At 41.5% G+C, this 20567-nt stretch overlaps 1 protein-coding gene and 1 non-coding gene across 2 annotated transcripts; one reads left to right on the forward strand and one right to left on the reverse strand.

Moving 5' to 3' along the window:
* The first annotated feature begins 4356 nt into the window (after positions 1-4356).
* On the forward strand, positions 4357-20566 carry GJB7 (gap junction protein beta 7). The gene is made up of 3 exons (XM_032650878.1): positions 4357-5133; positions 9117-9360; positions 20328-20566. The coding sequence occupies exons 1-3, from the start codon at positions 4357-4359 to the stop codon at positions 20564-20566; spliced, it is 1260 nt and encodes a 419-aa protein (XP_032506769.1).
* TRNAG-UCC lies at positions 8305-8377 on the reverse strand. Its single transcript has one exon. It is a non-coding gene; the product is annotated as a tRNA-Gly (tRNA).
* Position 20567: the final 1 nt, after the last annotated feature.

The raw sequence follows: 20567 nt of genomic DNA on the forward strand, positions 1-20567 counted from the left end.
CACTTATATTCCACAGAACTCTGTTCAACTTATTTTGTCTGTAATACATAACAGACAAAATTAATTTAGATCAAATGTTTGGGGGAAATTTCCAATTTCCAAAATTATTCCTCATATTGGAATACTGAATATTTTACTTTCTGAAAATATTTATGTTTTCCAAACTAAATTCCTATGCAGTTAACTGCTGCTTTTTAAGAGAAAGGAGGGAGTCATAGGATAATTTGTATATTAGAAATAGTAAACGGAAACTTTAAAAATTGGGAGTAATCCTTAGTAATTTAATAAAAGGGATAAATTAAAGACCCTTTTTAAAAATAAGGAGACAATCTACATTATTAAGAGATAAAAATGTTGAGCTGATGACTTCACTGCTTTCAAATGCTTAAAGGGCTATTACTGGGAGATTCCTAACTATTATCCTTCATAGGAACAGAGCTAGAGAAAAAAAAAAAGAAAAAAAAAATATATACTTACCTTGCAATTGGAAAGACTTCACTTTGACACCAAGAAAAGGTTTTTAATGGAAAAACTAAAAATTATAATGATAATGCTTACTGAGCACCTACTGTGTGTCAGTCTCTGTTTTGAGCCCCATGAGGTAGGTACTATTATTATCACAGATGAACTTGGACTTGAACCCAAGGAGTCCAACACTGTGTTCAGGCTCTTATCCGCTATGGTAAACCACCCCTGTTAAAAGTGGACTCATATTAGAACACCCCTCCCTCCTAAGGAAAGCCATTGCCTTTCCATCAGCAGAGAACTTCAAAATAGGATGGACATTAGTCAGGTGAAATTCATAGTCCTGACACATTTGATGGCGTCTTCTGATCCTATTCAAACACCAGTCACTTTCTTACTACTTTTCTTTTTGAAAAAAAGAAAATCTCTTACCTTTATCCGTTCTCTGCAATGTCCAACAGGGTACTTTTAAATATTTTGCAACATTACGTAAATATCCTCCTGAATAATACAGACAAATGCCCAATGACACATGTCATAGGGAAACATAAGACCCTTTTGTCCTCTTTTTAATCTTTGGGGCTTTGTTTTAATAATTCATGGAGATGTTAACCTTTCAGGTGGATTTGAGAATCCTTTTTATTTAATACAATTTTGTTTGTGTTCTGAAAACCAAGGACATTGAAGTATTTATTCCCTGCTGAATAGGGCATTGTGTACATGTGTCTTTGTTGTCTCTGAAAATACCTCTTAACCTTCATACATGTCAGGGTTCTAGTATGTGGGCTTGTTACATAATGTTCCCTCTGGAAGAGATCATGTGACGAGCTCTGGCAGGGACGCTACTATCACAATATCCCCATTTTCTTTACCTTCTGGTTCCCCTCACATCATCATTTCCACGATGCTCCTCTGGCGGAGTCTATAGAGAAGGCAAGATGTAATCCACCTTTGTAATAGGAGATAGGACCTGAAATGGCAAGGTTTTCACCTGAGAAATCATGAAGTATCTTAGCGGCAGACCTGGAGCTCCAGTCCACATCTTCTGATTGTACTAGTGAGTTAAGAGCAATGGTTTCAACTGGAGAGATTTTGCTACATCTTCCCAGTGTACATTTGGAATTGTCCGGAGACATTTCTGGTTGCCACAAATAGGGCGGGAGGTGGTGCTACTGACATCTAGCTAGGAGAAGCCAGGGATGCTGCTAAACAGCCTACAATGCACAGGACAGCTGCTGGAACAAAGAATTATCCAGCCCAAAATGTCAATGGTGCCACTGTTGAGAAACTCTGTTTCAGAGTAACGAAAATTGGATTTGAACCCTGCTTTGCCTCTTATTTTGTGACCTTGGGAAGTGGCTTTATTTTTCAGAGTCTGCTTTCTCATCTGAAAGAACACCACAACCGCCACCATAAACAAACCAACAAAAACCCCACTTTCCAGGCTGGTTGTGAGAGACCAACTCAAAAGAGAACCTGCCCCTAGGTTCTTCACTAAACAGAGAAGGCTGAGCACACTGTAGGCTCAAGAAACAAAAAAGAAACAAAAGAAACAAAAAGAAACAAAACCCAGGGGCTTTCCTAGTGGCGCAGTGGTTGAGAGTCCGCCTGCCGATGCAGGGGACACGGGTTCGTGCCCCGGTCCGGGAAGATCCCACATGCCGCGGAGCAGCTGGGCCCGTGAGCCATGGCCGCTGAGCCTGCGCGTCTGGAGCCTGTGCTCCGCAACGGGAGAGGCCACAGCAGTGAGAGGCCCGCGTACCGCAAAAAAAAAAAAAGAAAGAAAGAAACAAAAATCACTGCCCAGCCTATGGAATTCAGTTATATGACAAGATGGAAGCCAAGAGTGCAAGAAAGACAGTGTCGCTGAGTTGGAAAAGAAGGCTCCCTAGCTTCCTATCCACTTTTGTAGGGTAACGAGCAAAAGAGACGGAGAGGGGCGCAAGAGAACTGAGCAGCATTGAGGGTGTACTAGGAGGGGAACGGAGGAGATGCTGAGACCGGACGTAGAAAGCAGTGGGAGGGTTGTATGGGTGAGAGAGAGCTCAGCAGTGACTTGGAAGTGAATTTGAGAGATATTTAGGAGGAATCAGAAGAACTTGGTGAGCAATTTTAAAAGGGTCGTGAGAGAGGCATCTAGGATGAATATGAGATTTCTGACCTGGGTGCTCGGGCGTTAGTGTTGCTGTTTAACCACATAAGGAAATCAAAGGGCAGAGCAGATAATACACTGAACTACAGACATATCAACCTGGAGATGCCTGTAGGATATTTAGATAATAGCCAGGAGGCAGTGAGATCTGGAAGTCCGGGGAGGAGCCTAAGATTTGAGAAACAAGAACCTGAAAGCAGTAGTTGAATCTGTAGGAATGCATGAGGTTTTGCAGGAAGAGGATATGGAGGGAGAAAAGAGCAGAGGACAGAGCTGTTCAGGGCTGGGCAAAGACAACCAAGATGGTACAATCAAGAGGATCAGAATAACAGAAAGAGCGGGGAGAGTGGTATGGAAATCAAGACTGAAAGAGTTTCAAAAACACAAGTGCAGGCAACAGTATCAAACACCACAGGAAAATTAAAGATTTGAAGCGTCCAGAACACTTGGTAATTGAGAGGTAGTTGAAGTTAAGTGCAATGCTGAGAAGGAAAACTAGACTCAGTGAGTTGATGAGTAAATAATAGTTGAGGAAGTAGAAATAAGGGATAAAGATAGAGGTTGTCAGAAAGAGAAGCTGTGAAGATTCCCCCACTAAAAATGGACAACACTTCAGCACGTTTATACACTGAGAGGAAGGAGGCAGTGGAGGCTGAAGATACAGAATTCAGAGCAGGGGAAATGGGTAGATCAAGAATGGGATTAGAGCTGGAATGATCATGATCATTTTGAGGTGAGAAGAGACCAACCCTCTCCCTCCAAACTGGGTAAAGAAGGTAAGTTGGGCACCAATGTAAGTAGATCTGGAGGGATGAGGGAGCATGAGTTTGAGGGAGTTCATAGTGGAGAGCCTCACTTCTCACTATCAAATTGTAGGCAAGCAGCTGGGGTGAGATACGGGACACAGGAGGCGGTAGGGACAGGGAATAACCTTTAGGGATTAGGGACGGGCACTGACAAATTAGAGAAAGTGAGTAGAGACTACAACTTCAATGTGTGCAATCCAAAAATTAATACACAGAAGTAGACATCACAGACATAGAAAACAAACTTATGGTTACCAAAAAGGAAAAGGGTGGGAAGGGATAAATTAAGGGTTTGAGATTAACAGACACACACAACCATATATAAAATAGATTAGCAACAAGGATTTACTGTAGAACACGGGGAACTATAGTCAGTATCTTATAATAACCTATAATGGAAAATAACCTGAAATAAATATATATAGGAATCACTTTGCTGTACACCTGAAACTAACACAATATTGTAAATCTACTATACTTCAATAAAAAAAGAACATCAAAAAAAAAGAGAAGCTGGCGTGTGAGGGATATCTCAAGGTACCAAGGTCACCTTGGGATTCATATCTAATTCTTTCTAGATCAGCCATAGAACCCAACCATCCTTAGAGAGAAGCCATAAAGTAGAAGGATTTGTCTGGGAATGGCCTAGTGTGTGTGGGATGACAAGCCAAATTCCAAGTTAAACTGGGCATGGGCTCACTTACGTCCTGTGGACCAGCCGTGTCATCTCCTTGTATGAAAGCAAGCATATCCTATGGGATTCTTAGAGAGCCCTGAACATCAGGGTTGTAATAATGCAAAAAGTCAAGTTTATCTTCCATAATTCCATAATCTACAAGTAAGACAGTAGAAATGATCAATGGAATAGAAGTAAATGAATCATGATGAAACTGTTTTCTTTTGCAGAATATTGCCTTCTTTGGAATCTAAGTCATGAGTTGGACGTTCCTCAGAGACCTCCTGAGTGGAGTAGATAAATACTCCACTGGGATCGGGCGGATCTGGCTGGCGGTCACGTTCATCTTCCGTTTGCTGGTCTACATGGTGGCGGCAGAGCATGTATGGAAAGATGAGCAGAAAGAGTTTGAGTGCAACGTTAGACAGCCTGGTTGTGAAAATGTGTGTTTTGACTACTACTTCCCCATCTCCCAGGTCAGACTTTGGGCCTTACAACTGGTCGTGGTCTCCACGCCTTCACTTCTGGTAGTTCTACATGTAGCCTATCGTGAGGGTAGAGAGAAAAGGCACAGGAAGAAACTCTATGTCAGCGCAGGCACCATGGATGGGGGCCTGTGGTACACTTACCTTATCAGCCTCATTGTTAAAACTGGTTTTGAAATTGGCTTCCTGGTTTTATTTTACAAGCTCTATGGTGGCTTTAGTGTTCCCTACTTTATGAAGTGTGATTTGAAGCCCTGTCCCAACACTGTGGACTGCTTCGTCTCCAAACCCACGGAAAAAACGATCTTCATCCTCTTCTTGGTCATTACCTCATGCCTGTGCATTGTGTTGAATTTCACTGAACTGAGTTTTTTGGTCCTCAAGTGTTTTAAGTGCTGTCTCCAAAAATACTCTAAAAAACTCAAGTCCTCAATGTGTGAGTGCCATAACCTCAGATATGTTAAATATGGTGAGATGGGGGCCCCTCCCTTGCTCCAGAAGCACCATTTAGACTCAGCCATGAGCACAGCCCAGGGAGGGGAAACAAAGGTACTCTGTGGCACACAAGAGGCTTAAAGCAAACCCTCATCCCTCTGAAGTAGACATAGGCTTCCTTGGAAAACAAAGGGTGTCAGCCTTAATGTCACTTGGGAGGAATTTTTTAATTTTTCAATATGTGCTCAGTTGTATATACTAGACAGAGGTCTCATTGTTTGGTGGTAGGGTTCATCCACATGAACCCTACATGAGTTGTGTTTGAATGGTTAATTGCAACGTAGTCTGAAGAAAGCCAACTAACAGCATTTTTCTAAGTGCTTAGATCTATCAACTGGAAAATATAAAAAGTGACACTTCTTTCGAATGTGGTGGCCTCCAAACAACAATTGAGGCACTGGCAATCGTTCCAAATGGCAGCCAATGCTCCACTCACTCAGCCCTACTCAAACTTTGTAGAGAAAGCCTGTGATGAGGGTGGGGGTAGCAGCTAACCAGGGGCACACAGAAGCACATTCAGTGAGGGGGTTCAGCCTGGGGAAAACTCCACAGAGCCCAGGACGCTTTGCAGTTTAGGTGTCCCTGGATATAAGTGGACTAGGGGAAAGGGAAGAAAGCCATCATTTACTGGCCTCCAGCTTAAATACAAATGTTACTGGGAGATAATTCCACTTAAGCCTGAACTAGCAGACATTTGCAAGGGTCATTCTAGAGTCATGAGGGAAGGCAGGTCCCACAGAGAGAAGCACGTTGGTAGGGAGCAAGGGGAAGACCCAGAAAAAGAATATGCCTACCTGATAGTTACTGAACACTTATCTTTAACCACAGAACAGTGAAATACTTTGTAAATTTCCATATGTTGGACCTTTTTACAATCAGGAATTCACAATGTACTATACACTATGTCATAGTTTGCCTACGATTTGCTAGTACATCTTCTAGAATAGATAGTAAAATGTGTGCTATGCTGTTACATTGGTTCAAAAAATGTAAAAAGAAGAAAAAGATATGTTTATTATCACTTGATTTGAAAACTATGGCTTTCTTTTACTTTCCTATTAAAAAAAAATCACAGATATATTCTCCTTGGATTTAATACTCTAACATATGTGCATTTCTCCAGAATAAAAATGAAGTGGTTTTGCGGTGTTACTTGACTGTCATTGATATCGTTACTTGGCTGCACTGGGCATGATTGTTCTGTGAAATAAAACTTGTTCTGACAATTTTAGAATAGGATTTGCAACCCTGCCTGGTAAAGATAGCTCAGAAATCATTCTTCTCCGCTGGGATTTTTTAAACAAAATGTAAGTTCATAAAAATGTAATTTTAACTAAAATTATGTCATGTCTTCCACAGCCTGCCCTCTTTAACATAAAATGTCTCACTACAGTTCATGCATAACGAAGGTTATTTGTGTCATTATGTAGCCTCCAGACCATGCCGCCAACAGCGGTCATAATCTGTTTTAAAGACTGTCTGGACAGCAGAGAGGATGTGAACTCTGTGGTCCCCCTCCTCCAGTTTACACCACATGTCACTGCTGGACTCAGGTACTTGTATACATTGTACTTCACCTTGTGACATGAAAACATGTTTGTGTCTTCACAAAAGCTAGCCTTCACAAATTCAGGTAACCAGGGAGGACTTAAAGGAACATATATTTTTTTCTACAGTAATAGGTGGTTAAAGAGGTTTAAGGTTTTGGAGGCCCTGATCATGGCATAGAATCTAGAACATAGGGTTTTAGTGCACAGAACTGGAATGGACATCAGGGAATTTTTCAGTCTGAGGATGAATTTGCTGCTGAAACGCCTTTGGGGACCTCAGCCTCTTCACCTCAGTTATGACAACAAGCTCTGCTCAAGCTAAGAGGATTGGATGCATGTGTACATTCTTGCCTTTCCACTTTGCGTACAGAGGAGACTTAAAAGTAATGGAGGTAAAGGCCATGCATAAAGTTGTTTAGATAGGAAGGGGAATAATTTTTTTCTTTTTAAAGCTTAATTAATTTACAAAATGAGTTTCCCATATGAACATTCTGGAGGCTGTCTTGGTGTCAGTGAAGACCCAAAGCATTTGATTGAGAGAAATTGGCAGTTAAATTTTGCCATCTTTATTCTTTCTCTTATCAATAAATATTTATGGAGCAATGATTAATAGAAGCAAGACACTGTGTTGTGCATCTTTAGATATAATTCCCACCTCCAGAAAATTTCCACTTCCATCAAGGAGCATGGAGGTGAAGATGGGGTTGAGTATCTCACACCTGTATCTTGTATTTACATCACCTCACTTGACCCCCCTACAAGCTTCTGGTGCTCAGATAGTAACCTTAGAGATGAAGAAAGTGAGACCCGCAAAGGCAGTTACTCCTTTCAGGGACACACAGCTAGTAAAAGCAGAGTTAACAATCACCATAGTTCTGCCTTAAACAACCTGCTCACCATATCAGGCTTCCCAGATCACTAAACAGATGTCTTTCTAATTTCACTCAAGCCATTCCTGACTTGCAATTATTTTGTTTCCCTTGTCCTCATCCCCAGAATCTTTCTGGTTACAACTTTGCCCCTGGCCACAGGTTTTCCTCTAATTGGAGCTGGAGGGTATCTTTTTTTCAAGTACTTGGATAGAAGAATGCCAAGCGTGCAAGTGGCTATGGTTCCAATCTTCCCAAGGAAATTAAGCCAACTTTCTTCAGAGAGACAAACTGCAAAGACTAGAGGGGAGGGGGAAAAAGGCAAAGACCTGAGGATGTTTGAATTCTTTGATCCTGCTATCCCTGACACTGGCTCCACCCCTACCCTTTCTGCAGTTTAGTTACATCGAAGATAAATTCCCCATTTTTGTTTAAACTGGTTTAAATTGGGTTTCTGGGCCTTGCAACTAAAAGAGTCCTAATAAAATCATGTTCTTCATTAATTTCTTTCCTGTATAATAGAAAAAAGAGGTATGACTCTTCTCCTGTATTAGCCTTTCCTTCTTAGGCTTCAAGCATCCTAACTTTTACATGTGTGTATGTGTAGAATGTTTGTGTCAATAGGAGGAAAGACGGGAAAGGATGCCAACACTGGTTACAATAAGAGAAGGAGAGATGAAATTTTTCTTTATAAATCTTTTCATTGTTTCACATGTACTTTTGTTTTTAATTTAAAAAAAAATCTCTATATTTCCCAAAGATGCCTTAACCATTTTTTATTTTTTGGCTGCGTGGCATGCGGGTTCTTCCCCGGCCAGGGATCGAACCCGCGACCCCTGCAGTGGAAGCGCAGAGTCTTAACCACTGGACCACCAGGGAAGCCCTTAAATTTTTAATAAATAAAATAAAGCAATTGAAAACCCCAAAGTGCCCCATCTCTTTCTAGCTCGCATCTCATCACATGCATGTAACACTTGCCTTAAACATTGATGCCAGTGTATTCCTAGTTTACATTTTATTTTGCCTGTATATTTAGTATGACACAGCACAAAGGAGAGGGCATTTTGCAGCTCTGTGAAAAACTGGTGAGGAAGGAAAGCAGTGATGGGGCACGTGGAGGTAAAAAATGTCAGCGTTCAATTGAATTTTAATGACAAAAGCCCAAGGGAGGCATTCTGGGAGAGACCTGCCAGCAGCTCTTTCTTTAATATAAAATTGGGTCTTTTCTCACAAAGCAAATCTTCTTTCAGCTGTAAAAGACACCGGTGATTGTGGCGAGTTCTGAGAATTTTCCAGAGATCTATCTTGTTTCCACTGTGCCAGAGAGTTTAACGAACAGCCTTCCTATTCTGAGAAGATGTAGATGATCTTTTAAAATTCTATAACTGTACCCATAAATTCTGTCCGAAAGCAATGGGAAATGAGCTCTGGATGTTACCCAAATAAGCCACCATTCCCGTCTACTTACAAGTGAAGTATCGGATCCTTCGCCACCTGTGGAGATTTAATTTTCTATTAAAAGAAAAAAGAAAAAAATGTTGTCCAGACAAAAGTGATATACGTAGTTTTTTAAATCTTGTTTTAGCTTTTTAATCTTTAACTTATTTTTATCTTAAAGTTTCTATCAGACATTAATGTCTCCTGTCAGAGTGGAGATAGGCAGAATGGCTGTGGTATAGAACTGCAGCAGGCTCTGCTTGTCTGTGCAGAGCAACAGGAAGTTGAAGAAGTGGACTCCAGAGTCCTAGCCCTCAGGGAAAGGACTGGGGCAGAGGAGACAAATATTAAGCAGTACAATTTCCACATTCTTGTTATAAAAATGTCATTAACGAAATTGATGATCATCAATCCCGTTACTGAAAGTATGACTCACTAGGTTAGCCAAGTGCCTTCAATTAAAAAGCATTGATCTCAAAGGAGAGTAAGTACAGTAACTTGAGACCTTTCTGTAGAAGATTAGCAAACCTGATAAGCCAATCTTCTTAGAGAAGATTGCTCCTAATCACATTAATTTAATGATGAGATTAAAACTACTGACCGTGACCAAGGTCGAGAATCTTGTCTCATTCATCTCTTCACATCCTTGTATTGCCACAGCTTAGGTCCCTGGTACTGAGGAGTACGGTGTTTCTGGGGAAAAAAATCTTTGTGTTCCTCTTGCCTCTTCCATGTTTAATCTACCCAATATTTATTCCTCTCCACCTAAAAGAATTCTGATTTTGTTGGGGGTGGCAATGTGCCCACCTTAAAAAAAAAAAAAAAAAAAAAAGCACATTTCCCAGTCTCCTTTGCATGTAGTTAGCAGTGTGTGACAACCTTCTTGTCAAAACAAGATTTCGTGACTGATGCTTTGGGGAGAGTTAAAAAGTGGAGCCGATCTACCTTGCATGCTTTTTGCTCCCCCCGTCTCTTCCTGACTGAGACATCATAGCTGGAGCTGCAGTGAACATTTTCTACCATGAGGTGACTCTGAGGATGGAAGCAAGACCTTATGGATGAAAGAGCAGAAAGAAAGCTCCTGGGACATTGACACCATTATGGAATTGCCATTAGCTCTGCACCGCCTGTCTCCATGCTTTTGTTTTTGTTGTTATGTGAAAGAGAACTTAACTCCCACCTGATGTAAGTCATTGATTTGTTAGTCTCTTTCACTTATAGACAAAAACAGTTCCTGACTACATTCATATTACTAATTAGGATGAAGACACAGAAGGCACGCTTCTATCTACTGAAGACAAAAGAAATGACCAGGATATTGAAAGGTAGAAATGAGACGTGTTTAAAGATCTCAATAGACTTTTGTTCAGAACAAGTCAGGTGAGGAACTTCCCTGGTGGTCCAGTGGGTAAGACTCCGCACTCCCAATGCAGGTGGCCCAGGTTTGATCCCTGGTCAGGGATCTAGCTCCCACATGCATGCCGAAACTGAGAAGCCCGCATGCTGCAATGAAGAGGCCGCTGCGGTGCAGCCAGAATAAGTAAATAAGTAAATAAAATATATAAAAAAAGAACAAGTCAGGTGAAATGCAACAAGTAATCATTCTGCATCAAGATTTAAATTTTAATATGAGACCAGGATTGATATTGGTTCATGAGGTAAAGTCCGTGGAGCTTTAGCTGTCCATCACCTTAACATGAACACAGTGTAATATGACGCTAATGAAAGAAAGTTCACTTAATTCTGTTGTCCTAGAAGTTCGTGTTCAGACTATAGGGAATGACTTTCCCAATGCTTGGAAAACAAATAACTTATTTCATGTTCCAAGATTTGAGAACCAGGACCAATGGGTGAACATCAAAGAAATAAAGATTTTTACCTAATATAGAAATGTTCTATCAATTTGAACTGCATCACAATTAAATGATTGCCTGATAAAGCACTGAGACTTTATATTAGCTATATCACTATATAAACCTGATACCACAGAAAGATCTCTGATTAATAGAGAATTGCCTTAAAAAAAAACAAATTTCATGTATTATACAATAACAAGACTCCTCATTACAACAAACAAGTTAGGCAGTTCCATAGAAATGGTTGTAAGATTTACCTTCTTTAAAATCATGGCATTATAGTGACATGTAAGATAATCAATGTTTTCATTCATCTTTTCTTCAGCTTGAGAAATTCTAATTTCATTTCAAAGTCTGGATCAAATATTTCTATCAGAGAGCAAATTTTTGATATAAAATGGGGATAAATAATACCTATCTTATAGGGTTGTTGAGCGAATTAAATGAGGTGATCCACGCAAAGCATTGGCACATAGAGGTTATTTTTTAAAATGTTAGATATTAATACATGGCTGTATTATATCACTTCTCCCTCCGTTATTTGCTTGTTTTTTTTAATCCCCCCTCTAACTATGAGCATATTGAATGCAGGCAGAGCCAAGGCCTTCATCTTCATACCTTAAGGGCTTAATCCACACTAGTTGCTGACAGCAATTAATGTATTCATGAAATTTACAGCGCAACTATGTTGTATAAGCTAAAAAATCATAGTATTCTGGAATTGGAAGAAACCTTAAAAATACTTCCAAATGAGAAGACTACAACTCAGAATGATAAAGTGACTTTGCCTAACGTTAGAGGAAATGACAGAGCAAGAATTCGGTTATTTAAAACTCCAAATCTAGCCTTCCAGAAGCTTCCTGTACAAATAGCTTCAAAGATCTCTGGAATATTGGTATTCCATGTAATGGCCGACTGTGTTGCTTCCAGTTTTTGTTTGTTTTACTTTATTAGGCAACTAATTCTGATTTAGCTGACTCTGATTTTGTTGGGAGTGGCAACGTGCCCAGCTTAAAAGGCACATTTCCAAGCCTCCTTTGCATGTGGAGGTGGCACTGACTACCTTCTTATCAGAACAAGATTTTTCGACTGGTGCTTTGGGAAAAGTTAAAAATATGTACAGTCCATGCAAGGTGACTCTAGTCTGTTTCCATTGTAAACGGTGGCCTATTTTTCCTAAAATGAATCAACAGCTAATATATCATAGTCATCTCCCAATTTTTAAAACTGTTCCAATATCTATTCAAACTATCATAAGTAGTCAAAAATATAAATGACCACCACATATTAGCCCATACCCCTTATAAAGATAATTTTAAAAACAATGAAAACGTAATTCCTGGTTCAGTTTCTGGACCTTAGCTACACACACACTTCCCAGTCTTAGCTTGCCACCTTGTGGCCTCTTAGTCCTGTGCAGCTCAGCGTTTGACCAGCGTTTGATACAGCAAAGCCTCTGGAACTGAGGAGTTTACACACACATACCCACTTTAAACTTATTTTATACGCAGGTAAATGAGCTGCACCTCAAATTTCACTTCCAGACCAACTTCATTCCAGCAAAGGCTTACAAACCTTAAGTCAGAGAGACAGATGCTGGCAGCTACAAGTGAAGTGAATTAAAGAACATGCACTGAGAGACAAGTGCACAAAAACCATCTAAATATTTATGGAATAGGACGTGCATACACGACTGCTGAAAAGGAGTGTATGTAACTTTTCCTGGGATGCCAATATGAACATCGCCTCTAATAGAGATGGGAAAGCAAGGTAATAACAGGATTTAAATATAGATTTTACCAAATCCAAATGGTGGCAGGGTCTCTCTTCCCACTCTGACAGGGTTATAAAATCTACTACAATGTCTGCTTTCTCTGCTGAAGGTATACGTACATATGTGTGTGTACATGTACATATATACTATTATAACTATTATATAAATTTCCCTTCAAGCAGTATTCTAGGATTGGTAACCTCAGTAAGAACACATGGGTCTCCTGGAATAGATGAGTCCGGTGGTGACAGCCAGCTACCTCCTATGGTTGTGATTAAATCAGTGGACATATCAGGAGCAGTGTCTGACACGATTATTAAATATTACCCATTGTCCTACTAGATAGAGCCAGACTTCACTCTTGGGTTCCCAAGCCTCCCTTCCAGGATCTTTGAGCTCAGTGCTCAAACTGCAGCTCCACTGAGTGCCTGATTCAATAGATCAGACTTGAAAGCTCTGCTGGAACATGTCTGCCCTTTGCTTCCCTGCTGTACTTCTGAAAAAAGCTGCCTACACGCTATAGGTTGGTTAGTGAAAAGAAAACAAAACATAGCCAGGCTGTAGGAAGGCTGGGTTCCAGCCTATAGTTTTAAAATCGAAATGTAGATTTTCTCTCATTGTCAGGGCTGTAAGCTTAGAGACAGAGAGAGTGCAAGCGAGCACAGGAGCACAATAATACAAGTTAAAAGCTCAATGATTACATACAACCAATCACTATTTTGTGTTGGAAAGTGCACACCACTATCACACAGAACATTCTGGATGTTTCTGGTTGCTTCACTTCTAGCAGAGGTGCTGTTGCCTTTCATACTTCTGGCTCATCTACTTCGGCTGGGGAACTGGTGTGGGATCAGGGTTTTGTTGGAAGAAACTAGAGTTGCTTCAGTTTCTCGTTTTATATTGGTAACATGTAGACTGCATTTTTTTTTAGAAAAACTATTTTTAAAGTGTAAGACACCAACATATGCCATGACATGTGACAACTTATAATTTTGCCTTATTACTAAAATAAGTATATGGCACTGCTTCCCATATTTCCAATGAGAACTTTCCCTGTATAACCCTGCCACTCTCCACCTTCATCCTCCTGCTTTGAAATGGCAACACCTTCAACCAGCAGGACAGAGAGAAAGCGTTCTGAACCAGGGGTCAAGAGACCTGTTTTGTAGGTTTACTGTCACAAGTCATTTAATTTCCCCGTATGTCACTGTCTTTATAAAACAGGGTTGCTAAGTTTCCTATTCTTCTCATGGAGCAGGGGTTGAGAATTACACTTTAAGCTGTATAAATCAGGTTAGAACACCACCCGACTGCCACCATGGATTAGAAAATTTCCTTTGAGGACAGATATACTTGAGAAAAAAACTTTGTAATGCTCCAGTTTTAAGTAGCTGTAAGCAGGTTTAGCAAATACATTAAGGATGCTTTTGAAATTTTCAAATAAGTAAATGTAATGAGTTTACCAGCTAACTAAGTGGTTTTGTAGGGTTGGAGGTAACAAGCAAGAATTACCAAAAGGTTCCAGTTGTTTGAACATCTCGGTTGTACTGATTGCAGAAGTGTTGTAGAAATATGTAAGAGATTGATGCTCTGTATAATCCCATCCCCCTTCCCATCCCTAAGTGTCTAGGTGTTGCTTTACACTGTGAAGCCTCCGTATAAAAGGGAGGACTTTGACTTGGCAAGGGCGGGGGCAGTCTCCTGGTGAGGATGACTCCTAGGTACCTGATTTCTAAGAATTTCCTCGTGTGATCTGCTCCTGAATAGTTTGAAACCCACCGTGTCCTCAAAAGCCCTGTGACTTCAACACCTCACTGCTTGGCAGGGACCTCGGCACATGAGGGCTACTATTACCACCCCAATGCCCCGTTCCTCTTCTCCAACCTCCCCTGTGGGATAGCGGCACTTAGGGGGTCCAGGACTGGTAGCACTAAAGTCTGTGCAAGTGCAGCTTGCAGAATGAACATTCTTTTGCCACACCCATAGCTATTCTGGGGAACACGAGAACCTGGTGGCTAAGGGGGCAGCAAACAAAACCCCTATTATTAGTCTCAGTTATAGGGCTCCCCATACACACTGACTAGAGTGAGTAGAGAGCTAGGCAGAATCCACTCTAGCCCTCCACAGTGGCTTCTCATTTCCTTCTGTCTCTCAGCTCCTTTGCTTTCTGAGTGAACATCACCAGTAGGGGCCCTTTGCTCCTCTATGTTCCCTACCTTCACGGCTCTAGATTGGCTTCCAGAAGTGGTTTTCCCTCCTTTGGAATCAATATTAAACTATAGACGAAAAAATTTCATAAATGTGGGTCTTAAAAAAGGAGTATCATTTACAAATCATCTCCTAATACTGTTTCCTAATCACTTGGGGAAAATGCCCTCCAGCTACCAGGACAATCTTCACAACATCATTCCAGCTAAAGACACTGAGCAACCTCTTAGCTCATGTGGCTGCCTGTGTTCTCCATACCAAGGGATGTACAAACTCTGGAGTCAGTCTGCCTGGTTTCAGCCCTCAGCTCTGCCACATACTAGCTGTGCAATCTTCAGGCAAGACACCTAGACTGTCCTCATCTTAAAATGAGGATAAGAGCACCGAACTCTTTAAGAGTTGGTGAAAGAAGAAATGGAAGTACAAGGAAAGTTCCTAGCACGGTGCCTGGCACGTAGTAAAAGTCAAATAATATTAACTGTTTTACTATTACTAGCAGATCTCACACACGGGACTTAGGCCTGGGAAAGCTAGATAGAGCAGGTTCCTGCTAGACTGTACTCTTGGTCTTGAAGAAAGAATTCAAAGCTCATCTCTATATTCTGCAACTTTATCTTAACTTAACCTGGATCTCCCAAGACTTTTGGGCCAAGAGGATACCATGAAGAAGCTACTTTCCAAAACTCCTTACGTGTACCATGTAGCCTGGAAGCACGCTCTCCACTGAATCTCTTAATTTAGGACTTCAGCACTGGACTCACTCTTCTTACACCACTTCCTACTAACGGCATCTTCGGTGTACAGTCCATCCAATAAATTAGACCAAAAGCTGTTTCAATTTCTCAACTCTGTCAGCCTTCATCTACATTCTAATTCAGAAACATAGTTCTCTGGCCATTTCCAGACACTGTGTTACATTACTCCTAAAATCTTAAATTGCAATGCTCCAGTCTTTCATACCTAATTCTTGGCCTTATGCCTACTATACCCTCTCTTTGGCACCATTAAGACCTCCTGCGGAATCTGAAAAAAGATGATACAAATGAACTTATTTACAAAACAAAAACAGACTCACAGACTTAGAGAATTTATGGTTACCAGGGGGAAGGGTCGGGGGGAGGGATAGATTGGGAGTTCGGGATCGACACGTACACTCTGCTACATTTAAAATAGATAACAAGAAACTACTGTACAGCACAGGGAACTCTGCTCAATAATCTGTAATAATTGGGAGATGAAGTTGAAAAATAGATACATGTATAACTGAATCACTTTGCTGCACACCTGAAACACACTGGTAATCAACTATACACCAAAATTTAAAAATTGTATAAAAATAAATAATACTGAATCTTCTAACCCCCCCTCAAAAAAAAAAAAGACCTCCAGTCCCTTGACCACTCCATTCTCCTTTTTTCTTTTTTCAAAAATTTATTTATTCTTATTTTTGGCTGCGTTGGGTCTTTGTTGCTGTGCGTGGGCTTTTCTCTAGTTGTGGCGGGCGGAGGCTACTCTTTGTTGTGGTGGGTGGGTTTCTCACTGGGTGGCTTCTCTTGTTGCGGAGCACGGGCTCTAGGCGCACGGGCTCAGTAGTTGTGGCTCGCGGGCTCTACAGCACAGGCTCAGTAGCTGTGGCGCACGGACTTAGTTGCTCCGCGGCATGTGGGATCTCCCCAGGCCAGGGCTCGAACCCTTGTTCCCTGCAATGGCAGGCGGATTCTTAACCACTGCGCCACCAGGGAAGCCAGACCACTCCATTTTCTTCTGTCCTCTTGGCTTTGTTTCCTACCCTAACCAGCCTCAATTCATTGATGTAATAATACTCCTCCTGGGACTATGCAACCTCTTCCTTCTTCCTCCACTGTTCAAGCTGAGGAACACTACTGGAAATATTACATAACCATGCAGACAGTGCTACTACAAGATTATGCTCTCCTAACTCAGCTGGGCCTTGAATGCTGATCAATAATCCTTTTATATTTGGCCCCTTCTCTCATTCCTCACTTCAAACTTTAACATTTAAATGTTGACTTCCTACTTTTCCAAGGCTTCTTCTGGAGCAGGAATGTTCTGTTTCCTAGGAACTCAACATTCCTACTTAACAGACTTAGTCTAAGAGATGTCCTTTTTATTTGGTAATGCTAATACCTCCACCTGTTCTTGAGACCAGGTTCCATCTACTACTCTATGTCAGCTTCTGCCTCTTTAATGGGTACCTCCCCAGAATTCATAAATATTCGACTTTACCTTAAAGGCCTTCCAATAAGGTCAGCTCCTAACTAGTTTCCTTCCCCATTTTCTCTCTTCTGGCTTCCATAATGCTCCATACCCTACCTCCTTTCCTGGCTGTCACCTAACACTTCCTTCCCAAGTCTTCTCTGCTACTTTTTCTTCTGCCCACTGAGTGTCCACTAAGTATTGGTGTTCCTCAGGGTTCTCTCTGTGCTGACGTATTTTTTCCCCTACGTGCTTGCTGCTTCTTTCAATTCCAGCAAAATGTATCAGGTGCTTACTATACCTCAGATTATGGGCTAAATGCTCAGGAGATAGGAGACAAAGACAGGATGCTTATCCTCAAGGGACAGAGCTGTTTCAGACCCCTATAAAGAACTGATCACTATACCTCTCCGCCTTAATGACCTACAAGAACCTCAAACTCAGTATTAGCCTTTCCTTCAATGCTATGTTCCTTCTACAGACATACCTGTTTTATTGCTCTTTGCTTTACTGAACTTCACAAATACTGCATTTTTTACAAACTGAAGGTTTGTGGCAACCCTGTGTCAAGTCTATCGGGGCCATTTTTCCAATAGCATTTGCTCACTTCACGTCTTTGCCACATTTGTAATTCTTGCAGTATCTCAAACTTATTATTATTCTATTTGTTATGGTGGTCTGCGATCAGTGATCTTTGATGTTATTCCTGCCAAAAGATTACAACTAGCTGAAGGCTCAGATGATGGTTAGCGTTTTTTAACAATAAAGCATCTTTTTAAATTAATTTTTTTGAGTATAGCTGTTTTTGAGTAATGTGCTAATTTCTGCTGTGTAGAGCAAAGTGAATCAGTTATACGCATACACATATCCCCTTTTTTGGATTCCCTTCCCGTTTAGGACACCACAGAGCACCGAGTTCCCTGTGCTCTACGGCAGGTTCTCACTGGCTGTGTTTTATACACAGCAGTGTATGTGTGTCAGTCATTCTCCCAATTCATCCCACTGCCCCCGCAACAAAGCATTTTTAAAGTGTGCACATTGTTTTTCAGACGTGATACTACTGCATACTTAACGGATTACAGTAGAGTGTAGACATAACTTTTATACACACTGGGAAACCAAAAAGTTTGTGTGACTCAGTTTATTGCGATATTTGCTTTATTGCGGTGGTCTGGAACTTAACCCATAGTATCTGAGGTACGCCTGTATGTTGTCTTGGTAAACAGCATCATCATTCACAATTACCCAAGCCAGAAAGTAAAGAATTTTATGATAATCTATTTCTCACATCTGAACCCCTCTCTACCAAATCCTCCTCACTGGCACTTAAAATATGCTCCATTTGTAAAAACTAGTTGGAATCCATAACACTCTCCAGCTACCATTCTATCTTCTCTTTCACAACCAACTTTCCAAAAATAGGCGTGTACACTTGCTCTCTACATCCCTCAAAACTGGCTTCCATTCAAACTACATAATTGTCAAGGTCACTAATTACTTTACCACTAAAGCCGGAGGATGCTTTCCATCCTATGTCTCATGATTTTTCCTATCACTTAATCTACTTTTATTTTAATTTTTATTTTTTTGCAGTACGCAGGCCTCTCACTGTTGTGGCCTCTCCCGTTGCAGAGCACAGGCTCCGGACGCACAGGCTCAGTGGCCATGGCTCACGGACCCAGCCGCTCCGCGGCATGTGGGATCCTCCCGGACTGGGGCACGAACCCGTGTCCCCTGCATCGGCAGGCGGACTCTCAACCACTGCGCCACCAGGGAAGCCCCTTAATCTACTTTTAAATACTGAGTCCCTCAGAGTTCAGCCCTGAACCCTTTCTATGCACTTTTTCCTATAGCCAATCACCCATTCACAAAACGGCTCCTCTTCCCGTCTCACCTACCTGAACATATGGTACTTCTTCAACTACTTATTCAAGGCAAAACCCTGGAAATCTTCTCTGCTTCTCCCCTCCTCTTCCTTTCCCATAACTCATAATGATCAAGTCCTCTCAAATATTTTTGGTCTCTCCAGTCCATCCACCTTTCTCCTTCAGCCATCACCACTCCACACCGACAGTTTCCTCTCCCCTGGATGACTTGGACAGCCTTCTTAACTGGTCTACTTGAATTCCCCAATAGAATGCTCTCACCAGAGTGAACTTCTAAAACTGAAAATGTGGGGCTTCCCTGGTGGCACAGTGGTTAAGAACCCGCCTGCCAATGCAGGGGACATGGGTTCGATCCCTGGTCCGGGAGGATCCCACGTGCCGCGGAGCAACTAAGCCCGTGAACCACAACTACTGAGCCTGTGCTCTGGAGACCGCACGCCACAACTACTGAGCCCGTGCGCCACAGCTACTGAAGCCCGCACGCCCTAGAGCCCACACACAACTACTGAAGCCTGCGTGCCTAGAACCTATGCTCTGCAACGAGAAGTCACCACAATGAGAAGCCCACACATCACAATGAAGAGTAGCCTCTGCCCAAAAATAATTTTAAAAAACCCACAAAACTGCAGATGTAAGAATCTTATTCTTTTGATTGAAACCCAAATGTGAACCCAGGATAAAGTCCAATTAGGTCTAAGACACAGTGTGATGTGGTCCTTGCTTACTTCAAACGCTATCAGGTTTTTTTTTGTTTTTTGTTTTTACCATTTCCTCAAAAGTTATTCTTACCAGTTTTTCAGTTTCCCCTTAGCCTGGAGCTTTCTCTGCCTTGCTTCCTCCAATACCTCCTTCTTTAGTGAAGTCTTCATTAACTGCTTCCCCTCACTACAGACCATGCAGTATCATATTCTCACGCCATTATATATTCTTACAGTACCCCCAGAACTAGTAATGATGGTAATTGTGTACTTCTGAGCTCCATGAGAGTTTGAGTCAAGTTTTCTTCAACTTCCATTTAAGCATTCAATAAAATTTTACTACTGCTAAGTACATACTATGTTTAAGGTACTGGACTAGGTGCTTGGCATAAAGCAGTAGGCGATCTAACTAGAAACATTTCTGCCCTTGTGCAACCTATAGGTTGGTTTTGCGGCAGTGGTGGTGGCGGCATGAGATTTAAGCACGGCAGAAAAAAAGCCATTACAACTCAAGATGAATGCTATCAAGGAAGCTGAGTGCTGTAATGGAATAACTAACTGGCCATGGGGCTAGAGAACCTACCTTGAGAAACCTAGGTAGTGACTTCAGACAGAGTACTGGGAAAGGAACAGGTTGAAGGCGGGGTGGGGAAAATGACTTTGATATGACGTGATATGCCTAACTATGAGGTAGGCAGCTGAACATGAAAGCCTGGAACTATAACAAGTTTGGTCCTAGGGTTATGTGTTTAGGTGTGACAGGTACACTGATAATACTAAGCTCCACAGAATGGACACCATCCAAAGAGAGTGTAGAGTCACACAAGGAGCCAAAGGTCCAGGTCCTGGAAGAGGAACTAGGATTGGAGTCAGTGATGGAGCAGCCAGAAACCGCTGCTGTAAGGATAAGGAGAAAGCCAAGAGAAGATGCCAAGAAATCCAAGGGAGAATACTTCAAAGGGGAAGTCCTCAACCCTACTGAATGCTCCTGAG

The sequence above is a fragment of the Phocoena sinus genome, chromosome 12 (genome assembly GCF_008692025.1).
Source record: "Phocoena sinus isolate mPhoSin1 chromosome 12, mPhoSin1.pri, whole genome shotgun sequence".
Taxonomy (NCBI): domain Eukaryota; kingdom Metazoa; phylum Chordata; class Mammalia; order Artiodactyla; family Phocoenidae; genus Phocoena; species Phocoena sinus.